At 44.2% G+C, this 16,024-nt stretch overlaps 1 protein-coding gene across 2 annotated transcripts in view; it reads left to right on the top strand.

The window, feature by feature from the left end:
• Positions 1-16,024, top strand: part of ttll5 (tubulin tyrosine ligase-like family, member 5) — a 419,059-nt gene that overhangs the window by 378,367 nt on the left and 24,668 nt on the right. For both annotated transcript variants that reach the window (XM_059648892.1, XM_059648891.1), the window contains one exon: positions 8,330-8,559. In XM_059648892.1, coding sequence (XP_059504875.1) covers positions 8,330-8,559 — 230 coding nt within the window. The remainder of the gene's footprint in view (positions 1-8,329; positions 8,560-16,024) is intronic.

The raw sequence follows: 16,024 nt of genomic DNA, 5'->3' as shown, positions 1-16,024 counted from the left end.
TCACCTTAGGCCTGAACACAAAGAAACATAGAAGCATCGTTTTTCTTAACTTGGATTAGTGCTTGGATTTCTAAGCACGAGTAGTCTGTGATAGACTTGCCATGTTTTATTTAATTATCTGATTCAATAAAAATACATTCTTTTATGGCTCCCCAGGGATCAGTCTCTACATGACTGCAGAGGCATTCCTGTTCTGAATTGTAAGCACTTTGAAGTTCTTCTTGGCTAGGGCCACTAACAAATTTTTACTTGAAAGCTTTGACCTTAAGCTGTGCCTTGCTTGGGGTGCTTGCCCTCAAGAGTGGTGGGATGTGGGTCAACAGTTTCAATTGGCTCCTTTCTCTCAATCGGAGCATGAAGGAACACCTCTGATTCCTTGTTATCCCGTGCTGCCTGACAAGAGAATAAAGGACAAGAAGGAACCTGATACTCACTACCAGCTTGATAGGCAATTCTCAAACAGACTGGTTCAAGAATGGAACGGTACAATAGCACGTTGACCAGAATAATAGATGATTTGATTTAGGATAAACCAGCCATTGCTCTTCACTGACCTCAGCTCAGCTAACCCATTTGTAGCAACGAAGAGTTCTTTGGGTGAATGTAGTTTCTGTAGACAGATTAATGCTCACAGAGGCAACTATGCCTTGTTAAAATGAAGCCCTTTGCTCTCGGCTCCCCATAAATACATCAGAGGTGCCATTAATGTCATCAATCTCAATTCCCCCATTTTAGTGCACAGCCAGAATATACCCTCCCCCATAAGTGAAACTGCAGATATTGGATATGATTGCATTGGAAAATGTGAAGGTTATTGGAGACTAGAGTTTACAATGTCCTAATGGAGTGTCAGACCTCCCATTGTTCTTTCATCTTGGAGTATTCACTGATTGTCTTTCAACCCTTTGGCACTAATCCATCTGGCCCACACAAAGCTCAGGGAGATTAGTTTATTGGAAAGAGTTTCTGTAGTAGATTGAAAGTATAAGAATGTTTTGCTTGGAGCTGCAAAATAAACAGTTTTCAACCTGAGATAACAGGGTGTGGAGCTGGATGAACACAGCAGGCCAAGCAGCATCAGAGGAGCAGGAAAGCTGATGTTTCGGGTCTAGACCCTTCTTCCGGTCATTTCTGAAGAAGGGTCTAGACCCAAAACGTCAACTTTCCTGCTCCTGTGATGCCGCTTGGCCTGCTGTGTTCATCCAGTTCTACACCTTGTTATCTCAGATTCTCCAACATCGGCAGTTCCCATTATCTCTGAATCAGTTTTCAACCCGAGTCTGGTGCTGGGTGTGGATCCAGGTACCATGTTCTGCATTGCAGACAGTCAATGACTATTTGAAGTCATCTCTGTGATTAACTCACTGCCCACAAGGGAGAGAAAGGGAGGGAGGCACAGATCCAGGTGAAGCAAGGAAGAGATACTGGGAACAGATGTTTCATTCTATGAGATAGGTTGGTGAGAGTGCTGGGAGAATGTCATAGAGGTCTAGAGCAAAGAAAAAGGCTCTTCAGCCCATTGAATCTGTGATGGTCAAAAACAACCATATAACTATTCTCATCCCATTTGTGAGCATTTGGCCCAAAGCCTTGTAAATACCTCTAAATACTTATTCAATGTTTAACAGGGCTGAATTGCAGCATTAATATTCTGAACCACTGGATGAAACTTCTCTTAAATTAGCCAACCCTAGCTTGAAAATGACCTATTTTATAGAAGAGTTAATCTAGCATCCCCACCAAGAGCAATTGGTGGAGTTTATGTTCAGTTTATAAATTTGGAATTATAAAGCTGATCATTGTATTGATGACTATGACCATTGATCATCGATCATCATATAAACCCATTGGGTTCAATAATGCCCTTCCTTCAAAAGAAGGAAATCCTCTTTTCTTAATTGGTCTAACATTCATATGACTCCAGACCCAAAGCAATGTGGTTGACTCTTCAATCAACCAAAGATGGACTGGAAACACTAACTCTGTTTTTCTCTCCACAGATGTTGTCGGAGCTGCTGAGTTTCTCTAACACTTTCTGGTTTTGCCTGTGGCACAATTTTAACTGACATCTGAAATGGCTGAGCTAGCCACCAGTTCAAGGGCAGTTAGGGATGGATGATAAATCCAACACTCACATCCCACGAAAGAATTTTCAAAAGGCTTAAATAGTGTCAGAGTGATAAACATGGAATCTGGAAATCTGTAATGAAAGTAGAAAATCTTAGAAGTACTCAACAGTTGCCCAAGGGTAGAATTGATCCTGGGTTCCTGGTGCTGTGAGGCAGCTTTGCTAACCACAGAGCTACTGTGCCACCCCCAGCGCTATCTTACTCTTTGTCTCCCTGCCCAAAAGCCAATATAATCACATCCAGTAAGACCCCATTCACCTGCTCGTTCTCCATACCCTTGGATATTCCACACTCTTTACTCTCTGTAAGATACCTCTATTTGACAAGCCACCTCATGGAGTAGGAAGGTCAATGTTAACATAGCTAGAGAGTTAGCTGTGATGAAGATTGTAAGAGGACTTGACAGTTTGATGTAGACAGAACTTTTATTTCTAATGGGAGAAATGAGAACTAGGATCACTGTTTAAAAGTTCAAGGTTTGCCCATTTAAAACTGAAGAGGTGAAAGTTTTTTCCCTCAGCTGATGGTGAGTCTTTGGAACTCCTTTCCTGAAAAGGTGGTGGAAGCACAGTCCTTGAATATTTTTAAGGCAAATTCAGATAGATTCTTGTCAAGCAAAGAGATGAAAGGTTAGTAGAGGTAAGTAAGAATGTTGATTTGAGACTGCAATCACATCAACCATGATCTTACTGAATGGCAGAGCAGGATTGAGATGCCAAAAGAGCTACATCTGCTGCTGCTCATAATTGACCATAACGTATAGGACCAGAAGTAGGCCATTCAGCCCATTGGGTATGTTCCACCGGTTGATCATGGCTGGTATGTTCTTAAATCTCATTGTCCTGTCTTCTCTCAGTAACCCTTGATCCCTTAATTAATCAAGAACATGTCTGTCTCTGTCTGAAATTCACTCAATGACTTGATCTTCACAGCCTTCTGTGGCAGTGAGTTCCGCAGAATCAACACTGTCTTGCTGAAGAAACTCTTCCTTATTTTCAGTGGTTATTCTTCAGGCTGAAGAATGGTAGACATGGGCTTTTTTTAGGTGTCCCTGAGGATGTACATAAATGACTTGGACTTTGGAATATTGAGCAAAATAAAACAGGTGCCATAAAACCTGGAGGAATGGTAAACAATGAGGATGATATAAATCAACTAAACATGACATAGATGGGCTAGCAGAGTGGGAATGCAAGTATCAGATAGAATTTAGTACAGAAAATTGTGAGAGGCTGCATTTTGGCAGAAGAGATAGACTTGGATAAATTGGGTTAACAGCACAGTTGGAAAGAGCATGAAAGAATCTTTGAAGGTGAAATTACAGATTGAGAGTTGTCAGGGGAGGAGTAGCGTGCTGGAAATCAAGCCTCACTATTTCCAAGTTGTCATGAATCTGACTAAACCATCGAATTACTCAATATATGCAATTTAAGTTGAAAGAATATGCACACCTGATTTTCTTTCATTAACAGAAAAGTAACAATTTACCGTAACCAAACTCTTATTAACCAACGGTGGTAAAGAAATGTGAACTGTGAATTTATAATTTGAAAACATACACTCTGTCTCTTTTTAAAATTCCCATTCACTTACATGTACTAATTGGAGTTTAGAAAAATGAGAAAGCATGTTGAAACATCAATGGCCCTAGTGGGATTTGACAGGGTAAATTTTGACAGGGCAGAAAGGTTGTTTCCCCTTGTGGGAGAATCTAGGCCCACAGGGCATAATCTCAGACTAGGTTTCACACATTTAAGGCAGAGGTGGGGAGGAATTGTCTCAGAGAGTAGTGAATCTGTACAATTCTTTGCCATAGAGTGATGTCAAGGATGGATCATTAAGTATATTCAGGGCTCAGAGAGACAGATATTTAGTCAACATGGAATCAAGTGTGAGAGGGAAAAGGCAGGAAAGTGGAGTTGAGGACTATCAGATCAATCATGATCTGACTGAATGGTGGAGCAGTCTTGATAGGCTGATTGGCCTATTTCTCCTCCTACTTTGTATGGTCTCACAAACAGGCACACAAATATTTGGATGGGCAGCCACATAAAACTAGAGAAGCAGAATTCTGGCGGCATGGATGACATTTATTAATGAGTTGTTTTTTTCAGCTTTCTTTCAACTCTTTCTGACCCTTTGATGATGACACAGCATTATGTATACATCATACTCAGTCTTTCATTCACTCGTTGAGGTATCACCCTGGCATCAAAGACACACACACTCTCAAACTCACATTTCCGCACACCCACTCACACTTACACACACACACATGTACACACGCACTACACACATACACACACACACACACACACACACACTCTCACACTCACTCTCTGTCAAATACACACACACTGTTACAGTGTAGGTTTGTGGCACTCCCTCAGCACTGACCCTCCGACATTGCGGCGCTCCCTCAGTACTGATCCTTCACTAGTGTAGCGGTTACTCAACACTGGCCTTGTAACAGTGCTGCACTCCCTCAGCACTGACCCTCCCACAGTGCATAGCTCTGTCAGCACTGACCCTCCGACAGTGCGTAGCTCCCTCAGCACTGACCCTCCGACAGTGCGTAGCTCCCTCAGCACTGACCCTCCCACAGCGCATAGCTCCCTCAGCACGGACCCTCCGACAGTGCGTAGCTCCCTCAGCACTGACCCTCCGACAGTGCGTAGCTCCCTCAGCACTGACCCTCCGACAGTGCATAGCTCTCTCAGCACTGACCCTCCGACAGTGCGTAGCTCCCTCAGCACTGACCCTCCGACAGTGCGTAGCTCCCTCAGCACTGACCCTCCGACAGTGCGTAGCTCCCTCAGCACTGACCCTCCGACAGTGCGTAGCTCCCTCAGCACGGACCTTCCAACAGTACAGCACTCCCTCAGCACTGACCCTGTGGCAGTGCGATAGCCACTCAGTACTGACCCTCTGACAGTGTGGCACTCCCTCAACATTGACCCTCAGACAGTGCGGCGCTCCCTCAGCACTGACCCTCTGACAGTGTGGCACTCCCTCAACATTGACCCTCAGACAGTGCGGCGCTCCCTCAGCACTGATCCTCAGACAGTGCAGTGCTTCCCCAGCTCTGACCGTCCGATAGTGCGGTTCTCCCTCAGCACTGACCCTCCAACGGTGCGGCACTCCCACAGCACCTACCCTCTGATAGTGTGGAGCTCCCTCAGCAATGTCCCTCTAACAATGCAGCACTCCCTCAATACTGACCCTTGGACAGTGCAGCACTCCCTCAGCACTGACCTTCTCACAGTGCGGCGCTCCCTCAGCACTGACCTTCTCACAGTGCGGCGCTCCCTCAGCACTGACCTTCTCACAGTGTGGCGCTCCCTCAGCACTGACCCTCCGACAGTATGGCACTGTCTCAATACTGACCCTCCAGCACTGTGGCGCTCCACCATGGCAGTTAGCAGGAGCTAGTTGTGGTTAGATATCCATGTAACTCAAATTGCACTCACTGTTACAAATTGAGGGTTGCAAATATCAAGGAGGTGATCAGGTATTCTGCCGTGCTGGATTTACCTGGGTGCATGTGCTGATGTGACTCTCTGACATTTTGAAACAAAAGCAGTAGGAATGCCTGTGGGCCTTTGGCTTAAGCCCCAGCCTCAGTGTATTGTTTTTACAGTAGCAGGGTCTGTTTTTACTTCAGCATTTACCAGCGTGTCTCAACAGAAAGTGCTTTGTATTTGGCTGCAGTTCTGTGGTTCACACCTGTCCTAAATCTCTGCCCAACTGAAAGCAAAACCTTCCATACCACATTCAACAATATCGATCACTCTACACCTCAAATCATTTCCTTCAATTAGCGCCCCTGCCATATTGCATTGTTAGAATAACTATCTTCATGTATTCATCTTCTTTGAGCTTGGTGTTTGTCTGATGTAGTTTCCTGTGTTGTTGCTGCAGCATTGGGTCACATTGCTGTATACTATCAACTTGTTGCGTAGAGTTTGAAGGTTTTTACAGAATCTATAATAGCAATTACACATCATACAAATGTGCTACATTTAGCATAAAATGGTCCGGAATATTCTAGCTTAGAAGAAAGCCACTTGCTGGTTTCTGTACATGAGCCATCCAGCCTACTAAACCAGTCCTGCTCATTTCACACAAGCTTTATTGTCAAGGTGTTTTAAGATTTGTCCCATTCAGTCCAATCCCATTCTCTTGTTAACTCCTGATACTTTTTGATAATTATCCCAGTTCTCCCCCCCTCCCAACTTCTCCTGCAATATCCTTCAATGTCCATGTTATCAACAGCTGCATCATTTCCTTTGGAAAAAGTTAAATGAACTGATTGATAATCCAGTGACCAAGTCACTCCATTGGTTTGCTCAATGTGTAAATTCAGTTCTGTGGCTGTGTGTATCAGAAAGATTTGGTATCAGTTTGAAATACGCCCACTGAACATTAAGTGTTGCACAGATGCAAGCCATTATTCTTTCAAACTTTTGAAAGACCATAGAACGTAGAACATTACAGCACAGTACAGGCCCTTCGGCCCTCTATGTTGTGCCGACCTGCCATACCAATCTGAAGCTCATCTAACCTACACTATTCCATGTACCTCCATATGCTTGTCCATATGGATCCCAATAAATTGTATCCACTATTCCAAGGATACTAGGGAGAAGGAGTGAGAGCAAAGTATGAGATTAAAATTAAAGTCTTACACGAAGGTGGAGTACAAAGAGGTGCAGTGTGGGGCCATCAGACTGAGCCTGTCAGCAGGTAACCGAGTAATGCAGCAACAGGCCAAAGTCACCATAACCTGACAGGTCTAAATTGGACCCCTAGCCCTCCAGCAACATTGTATTCCTTTGACTCTGGCTTCTTGTGCATCCATCTCTTCCTATGTCCATACAGCTCTGGTCACTACACTACCAGAATGATGTGGAGGCTTTGGGGAGGATATTGAAATGGTTTACCGGGGATAGCAAGAACTGCAGATGCTGGAGTCTGAAATAACACAGTGTGGAGCTGGAGGTACACAGCAGGCCAGGCAGCAAGAGAATCAGGAAAGTTAGTGTGTCGGGTGGGGACCCTTCTTCAGAATTCTCCAGAACTGTGTTGGTTTACCAAGATGTTGCTTGGTTGGAGGATATTAGCTATGAGAGATTGGAGTTTGTTTTCATTTGAACATCAAGGGCTGAGGGGTCACCTGATAAAAGTTCACAAAATGTTGAGAGGTACAGATAGGATGGATAGTCAGAGTCTTTTTTCTGGGATACAAATGTCAATTACTTGGGGACACAGATGTAAGATAAAAAGGGGTAAGTTTAAAGAAAATGTGAGAGGTAGGTTCTTTACACAGACGGTGTTGTGTACCTGGAAAGCACTGCCAGATGCATAGATATGTAGCAATGTTGAAGTGACGTCTTGACAGATACATGAATAAGCAAGGAATAGAGGAATACAGATGATGTAGAAACAAAAAGTCTTTAGTCAGGCATTGGAGTAGATTTGATGGGCTGAAGGTCCTGTTGCTGTGTTGTACTGTTCTTTGTTCTAGGAGAAAATGGAGAGATATGAGAAAGCAAAGGGCACCATTATAAAGGGTGTGCAGGAGAAGAAGAACCTTGGCGTGTATTTGCGTAAGTCATTGAAGGTGACAGGGCAAGCTGAGAGACAGTGATTCATAAAGTACACAGTATCGTATAAAGTGTACAAATACAAGGAGGTTTGTCTTTTTCCATAAATTCAAAAAACACTGGTTCACTCTCAAGTGGAGTATTGTGGCCAGTTCTGGGCACCACACTTCAGGAAGGATGTGAATACACTGGAGAGAGTATATTAGAGGTTTACAAGATTGGAACCAGGGATGAGACACTTTAGTGCTAAAGCAAGATTAGAGGAGATGGGGCTTATGACACATGAGCAGTTTCACTCAAGGTAATCAGAAGAGATCTGCTCTTTTTTTATGAAAAAGAAAAAAGTTCAGTTTTGGAGGGGGAAGGTGAGGAAGTTGTACTGGTATTACTTATTTCTAAAGCTAGCACAATCGCAGTGGACCAAATGGCCTCCTGTGTTGTAAGCATTCTGTGTTTCTGTAATGTTTACATGTAATTATATACATGACTATATATGACTGCATTTGTATCGATACATGTACATATCTGAGTATATTGTACATTTATAATATTGTGTAATTGTTGTCAATGTATTCATGTTCCTTGCTGTTTCAGGCAATCCTTGCAGAAAGCCAGTTGCCGGCCATGGAACCTAGCCTGCAGTGGTCAGCACCCCCAGCATCAGGGAGTCAGACCTCAGTGAGCAGCAACCTCTGCAGCCATTGGCCAATCAGCCAACAGAAGCTGGAGGGTTCTGAGAGCAGTCCTTCACTCCTCCCACCCAGACCACCACCAAGCAACAGGCAGGGGGCAACCAGAAAGGCAATCGCCCAGAGGGTATCCAGGTAGGAACCTCAGTATCCGCTCTGACCCACTGCCTTCCCTCCACTCCTGTTTTCTCTGCCGGAATAACTGTTTATTCGTCCTTGTACCATGTCAGGATACCATCTGCACCCATTGCCTGTCATTGACACAACATCATTGATCTCTGTTACCTCCCTCGATTTTTTTGGATGCATCTGCTAATCCTTCCCTCACAATATCTGCTTTCAAAGTGCCACAGTATCCAAATTGAAACATCCGTTCAATATCGAGGGAGTTGCTCACTGTGCTAAGCACTGCCCCTTTTACCTTCTGCTGCATCCATCAGCCTCTCCCGTGGACAGAATCAGAATCACAGAATTATTACAGTGCAGAAGGAGGCGATTCAGTGCATCGTGCTTGAACTGGCTCAATAGGTGAGCATCAGTACCTGGTGACTGTCTCCTGCTTTCCCCTTGCGATGTTTTTTTATCTAAGTAACTATCCAATGCCATCTTGAATGCCTCAATTGAACCTGCCTCCACCACATTCCCAGGCAGTGCATTCCAGTGCTAATTGGTTGTTCCACCCTTGCTTCATTTGTACACCACTTTGAATCTATGCCTGCTCATTCTTGTTCCTTTTACAAACAGGAACAGCTTCTCCTGCTCTACTCTGTCTGGCCCACTCATGATTTTGAAAAACTCTGTCAGATCTCCTCTCAGCCTTCCCCTGTCCAAGGAAAACAGTCCCAACTTCTTCAATCAATTGGCATCCCTCCTTCTCATTCCTGGAACCATTCTTGTAAATCACTTCTGTACACAATACTCCAGCTGAGCTCTAACAGGTGGGGAGATGATGGCCTAGTGGTACTTTTGCTGGGCTGTTAACCCAGGGACCCAGGTAATGTTCCAGGGACCCAGGTTCAAATCCTGCCATGGCAGATCGTGGAATTGAATTCAGTAAAATATCTGGAATTAAGAATCTAATGCTAACCATCAATCCATTGTCGATTGTTGGAAAAATCCATCTGCTTCACTAATGTCGTTTAGGGAAGGAAATGCCATCCTTACCTGGTCTGGCCTACAGGTGACTCCAGGTCCACAGCAATGTGGTTCACCCTTAACTGCTCTCTGGGCAATTAGGGATGGACAATAAATGCTTCTAGCCAGTGATGCCCTCATCCTCTTAATGAATAAAAACAAAAAGTGTATTGTACAAATTCAGCATCACCTTATGACTGTTGTATCTGTATTTCTGTTGGTAAAGCCTTAATGTTGTCTTCCATGTAGTACGGCTGTTGGAATGATCCTCCAGTGTTAGTTTCAGTGCGATGAGGCTGTAATTTAGTGTAGTAGCAGTATCTGTAATACATAGCCTGCTGCATCACTGACATTAATGTACCCCAAAACTGAGAGTCCCTCCCAATGGTAAATAAGGAACAGGAGGTACAGTGTGTGTTATCTTATGTACACAGTAGGTGCTAGCCTTGGCTCAGTGGTTGCACTCTTACCTCTCAGTGATAAACATGCATTGAGAATGTTGAATAGCGTATACACACAGTAGACCCTAGGGAACAGTGCATGCAAAGCATGTTAGAGAGAATGGTATGCATTGGCTATGTAATATTGGAAATAATGTGTAGTGAAGATTGGACTCACAATTATTCAAAGTCTGCACCCATCCTCACTCAGACCAAATTGGCAACTCACAGTAACAGACACTAGACATTGCTCAGGATTGGGAAACCTGACCAACTCCCTGACGTGAGAAAGGTCAGGCCAATTGGTCACATTCTGTGCTGCTGCCCTGACTGTAATCAGCTACCTCCTGGAACCTTGGGCTTTCCAATTCAATCACACTCTGGGCAGTGCACACTCCACTTCTCAGGAAGAAGGAACAGCACAAAGAATCTTTGCAGGAGCAAGTCCCAGCAGCTCTTCACTTACCTTGGCAGACCTTGTGGTTCTTTCTTTTCCTGTGGCTCACGTTCCATCAGTCTGTGAAATGCCTGACGCCAAATCTTATGTATACGTTGGCGTCAGTTAAGAACTGTCTGATCAAGTGGTTTTTGTGCCATAAGGATCTCTAATAGAGGCTGCAGGTGTAACAGGGCCCAACTGGACAGGTAGAGTTGTGATCGCCTTTGCCACTTCATCAGGAGAGGAAGGCTAAACAGATGCTAACCTAGACACACAGGCCTGCCTGAGGGGGATCAAATCAGCTCTAAATCAACAGATCAGACCTGCAGAGTGTTGAGGCTAATAATTAGCCAGAAGAAATACTGAATCATCTCAGAGGAAGTTAAAAAAATGTGGCTGTTGAAGGAATAAGTAAATAAGGTTGAGAATTTTAACTTTGGTTCCTTCTATTGCATTTAACATGGAACATAGCACATTACAGCACAGTACAGGCCTTTCGGCCCTCGATGTTGTGCCGACCTGTCATACCAATCTGAAGCCCATCTAACCTACACTATTCCATGTACGTCCATATGCTCATCCAATGACGACTTAAATGTACCTAAAGTTGGCGAATCTATTACCGTTGCAGGCAAAGCGTTCCATTCCCTTACTACTCACTGAGTAAAGAAACTACCTGTGACATCAGTCCTATATCTTTCACCCCTCAATTTAAAGCTATGCCCCCTCGTGCTCGCCATCACCGTCCTAGGAAAAAGGCTCTCCCTATCCATCCTATCGAACCCTCTGATTATTTTATATGTTTCAATTAAGTCACCTCTCAACCTTCTTCTCTCTAACGAAAACAGCCTCGAGTCCCTCAGCCTTTTCTCGTAAGACCTTCCCTCCATACCAGGCAACATCCTAGTAAATCTCCTCTGCACCCTTTCCAAAGCTTCCACATCCTTCTTATAATGCGGTGACCAGAACTGTACACAATACTCCAAGTGCGGCCGCACCAGAGTTTTCCAAGTGTACACAATACTCCATTTCTTAGTGGAGACTGTCATGCACAAGGGTAGTGGGTGAACACAACCTGTTGAGAGTAAGAACATGGGCAGCAGTTTTGGACAAGCTGGAGTTTACACTATCTCTGTTCATTATGAACTCCTCCACTAAGTGGCAGTGGCCATTTCCTGTTAAACTGCTTAAGCTGTGTTAAGGTGCTAGTTTGAGCAAACTAATTTATACATGGCTCAAGCTATTTGCCATCTGCCACCACAAATTCCGTGCTCAGTTAAACAATGGGGTTGGAATTCCAACATCACACATTTTTGATGGAAAATCTAGAGGTTTCTTTTGCATTAACTCACGGACATGGATGTTGCTGACTGGGCCAGCATTTATTGCCCGTCCCTAGTTACCCTTGAAAAGGTGGTGGTGATCAGCTTTCTTGAACCGCTGCAGTCCATGAGGGCCCACAATGCCTTTACGGAGGGAACTACAAGATTTTGACCCAGTGATACTTAAGGAGATTGAACTTAGGCTGTAAGTTATGAAGGTGTTGATTTTTCTGAGCTTGGACACTGACATCATGTCGTTATGACAGAGTCCATGTTTTTAAAAAGGACTCCTGCTCCTACCTTGTGTTTATATTGATGATTGTTTGATCAAGAACATGCTTTGACCAAGAGCTTTACAAAGTTGCTGCATACAACAAGGATCTTTGCTTAAACAAAAGGAACAAAACCAAGGTCCAAAGAAATTTTTGGCCATGGTACCAGTGTATTCCTGAATTGTGTGGAATGTTGGCAGGATCTCCAAGGAGTCCCGTAATCAAAGATGAAGGAATAAATATGGCCTGCTCAGAGTATAGGGAGGAGAGGTGAATGGAAGGATGAGAATTGAGAAGAACAAATATTTACAGCTGTCTACATTATTGTTGTTTCAGCATCTCACTAATCCGTTTAGTGTGTGTGTGTTTATTTCTGTAATGTTGGTGTTTAGTTGACTGTAATATTGTGTATACTGGAAACCATTGAGTTTAGGGTAGTGGAGCTGGACGAGCACAGCAGATCAGGTAGCATCAGAGGAGCAGGAAAGCTGACATTTCTTCAGAAGAAGGGCCCCAACCTGAAACATCAGCTTTCCTGGTCCCCTGATGCTGCCTGATCTGCTGTGTTCCTCCAGCTCCACACTGTTAACTTTGACTCCAGCATCGGCAGTTCTTACCGTTTCTGATTTAGGGCATCTTGATCAGATGGGAGTGTGGGCTGAGAATTGGCAAATGCAATTCAATGCAGGTAAGTGTGAGGTGTTGCACTTTGGAAAGCCAAACCAAGGTAGGACTTATACTGTAAATGGTAAGGTCCTGAGGTGTGATGTAGAACAGAGGGACCAAGGAGTACAAGTACATAGTTTGTTGAAAGCAGCATCACAGGGAGACAGGGTGGTGAAGAAAGCATTTAACATGCTGGCCTTCATCGGTTGAGGCATTGACTATAGGTGTTGGGATGTTATGTTACAGATGTATAAGTCTTTGGTAAGGCCACACTTGGAGTATGTGTCCAGTTTTTGTCACCCCTGTTATAGGAAAGGCATAGTTAAACTGGAAAATGGAAAAAGGAAATTTACAAAGAGGATATTGTCAGAACTGGTAGGTCTGAGTTGTAGTGAGATGTTAGCCAGGGTAGGACTTTATTTGTTGGAAGGTAGGAGAATGAGGGGTGATTCACTGAGATGTGTAAAATCATGAGGGGCATAGATAGGATGAATGCACATAGTCTTTTTCCCAGGGATGGGGAATTGAAACCTAGAGGACTTTGGTTTAAGGTGAGAGGAGAAAGATTTAGGAAGGACCTGAGAGACAACTTCTTCACACAGAGAGTGATGCGTGTATGGAATGAGCTGCCAGAGAAAGTGGTTGATACAGGTACAGTAGCAAAATTTTAAAAATGTTTGGACAGGTACATGATCGAGAACGCTTTAGAGGGATAGGGATCAAGTGTGGGCAATTAGAACCAGCTGAGTTGGTACGGTGGTCAGCGTGGAGCAGTTTGGGCCTGTTTCCATGTTGTATCACTCTGTACCTCAAAAGGCATTAACAGTGTTTGTTACAGGCACCAAGCAGGATTTTGGGAGTGGGTTTTATACTACAGTCTTTTGAGAAAGATTATTTCTGAATGTAGTTGAATAAAACCCTGTCCTCAGACGCAGGATTATCACCTCCTTTGCTTTCCTGCTGAGGTTCTTTCAGGACACTATTATTAGCCACAGTGCACCTTTCATTCCCGAGGAATCCCTACCTCTTTCTACACTTTAGTCTGCTCAGTTTTGTGCTGACGTTTCCCTTTATCCCACACTCAGGCACTGCCACACTGCATAAACCACAAAAATGTGGAGAAGTTCAGGCACTTACTAGAAATTAAATTCCAGTCCTACTGAGTAAACACTGACCTTGCCAGGGGTGAATAGTAAGCTGCTTACATATACATTAACTCTCCAATGCACAAAGCCTCTGACCTCTGTTATGTTACTCTCCTCCTCATTTCAGCACCCCTCCATGCATCCTGTCACCCTTCTTTACTGTGTACCCCCTCCCATATACCCCACCTCCTCTGCACCTTAACCCTCCTGTATGTCCCAGTGCCATGAGTGCTCCATCTCCTGCACATCTGATCCTCCTGTATGCCCACGTCCCAAACACTCGCTCCTGAATGCCTCCTTTTCTGTATATCTCAACCAGCCAAGATTGGATCCTTGGGGTCAGGGGTCAGACTCCCTTTCTGGGATCAAGGTTCACATTCCTATCCCTTGCTAACTCCCCCTCACTAACCTCTGTCCGGCAACTGCATGTTGGACCTCTCGACAGTGCTGTTGCAATCCAAGCTGGCGCATCAGGCCATCTTCCAGACGGGAAACCTCTTCACAAAGAGTTGTACATGGACTCCAGTCAGAAACCAGTTTCATGAATGTCAGAGTCATTACCTTCTGATTTCCACTCTCTTCCTGTTAAGTGTTAACGAATGCTGTTTCCATGGACTTGCTCACTGTTTTGTCGCACGTGTGAAAACCGTGTAGAGACAAACATGTAATGATGTTTTTAAATATTGCTACAGATGTGCCCCAGTTTCTGCCCTCCTGCCAAACAGCGCTAGGGTCACACTCTGTTTGTTTAATTAGCCACTGAGAACCCAGGCTGTTTGGAGCATTTCATCCCTCAGTACTGGCTTGAGTGGAAACGCTGCCCACCTTCACTTACCTTCCAACTAAAAACTAGGAAATGTGAAACATCCATCACTGACTAAATGCATTGCATGATTTCAGGAGGAGGAGGTGGTGTAGTGGGAATGTCACTCGATTAAGAATCCAGCACCCCAGATTAAAGCCCACAGGAGCATACTTTTAAATCCCACCATGGCAAATAGTGCAATTTGAATTCAGTGAAACTTTGGAATTAAAATTTAGGATAATGATGATCATGAATCCATTGTTGATTATTCTAAAAACTCATTTAGTTTACTAATGTCCTTTAGGGAAGGAAATCAGCCATCCTTACCCAGTCTGGCCTACGTGTGACTCCAGACCCTTAGCAATGTGGTTGACTGTCATCTGCCCTCTGGGCAATTGGGAATAGGCAATAAATGCTGGCCCACCCAGCAACACCCATCCCCTGTGAAATACTAATGAGTAAAAGTTGGAAAAGGTGCAGATGAGATTTACCAGGATGTTGCCTGGAATGGAGGGAAGGTCTTACGAGGAAAGGTTGAGAGAGCTAGGGCTTTTCTTTTTGGAATGACAAAGGATAAGCGGTGACTTGATAGAGGTGCACAAAATGATCAGAGGTATAGATAGAGTGGACAGCCAGAGACTTTTTCCTAGGGTGGGGGTAGCTATTACGAGGGAACATAGTTTTAAAGTGAAAGGAGATAGATATCAGGGAGACGTCAGAGGTAGGTTCTTTACTCAGAGAGTGGTCGGGGCATGGAATGCATTGCCGGAGAGGGTAGTGGAGTCGACCTCATTAGGGGCATTTAAGCGGCTATTAGATAGGCAAATGGATGACAGTATAAAGTAGGGATAGAGGTGAGACAGACCTTAAGTTTTGGGTAAAGGTTCGGCACAACATTGTGGGCCGAAGGGCCTGTACTGTGCTGTACTGTTCCATGTTCTGTGTTCTGTGTTCCATGCTCCGTGTTCTATGTTCCATGTTCTAAGGTGATGGTGCTTCTTGCCCAGACTTCACATATTGATGCTGAGACACTGAAACCGGAAAATCAGTGTTCACATAAAAGCAAAACACTGAGAATGCTGGAAATCTGAAATAAAAGCTGTATATGCTGCTGACCCTCAGCAAGACTGACAGCCTCTGTGGCGAGAGAAACAGAGATAATGCTTTAAATCCAGTGATTCTTGTTCACAGCTGTCCTCAACCCCATCCTACTTTGTTTTGGGAACAGTAGCATTGCGGTTTTGTTCCAAAGGCTCAGATGAATAATCCGGAAAAATGGAATTGTTTCAGGGTTATGGAGAATGAGCAGAGTAGATACAGAGCATTTTCTTGATCCATTCAACACACCTCGTGTAGGAATTTCTAATTATCTCTATC

Source organism: Stegostoma tigrinum, chromosome 10 (assembly GCF_030684315.1).
Source record: "Stegostoma tigrinum isolate sSteTig4 chromosome 10, sSteTig4.hap1, whole genome shotgun sequence".
In the NCBI taxonomy this organism is placed as follows: Eukaryota; Metazoa; Chordata; class Chondrichthyes; order Orectolobiformes; family Stegostomatidae; genus Stegostoma; species Stegostoma tigrinum.
This window is presented reverse-complemented; position numbering and strand designations above follow the sequence as displayed.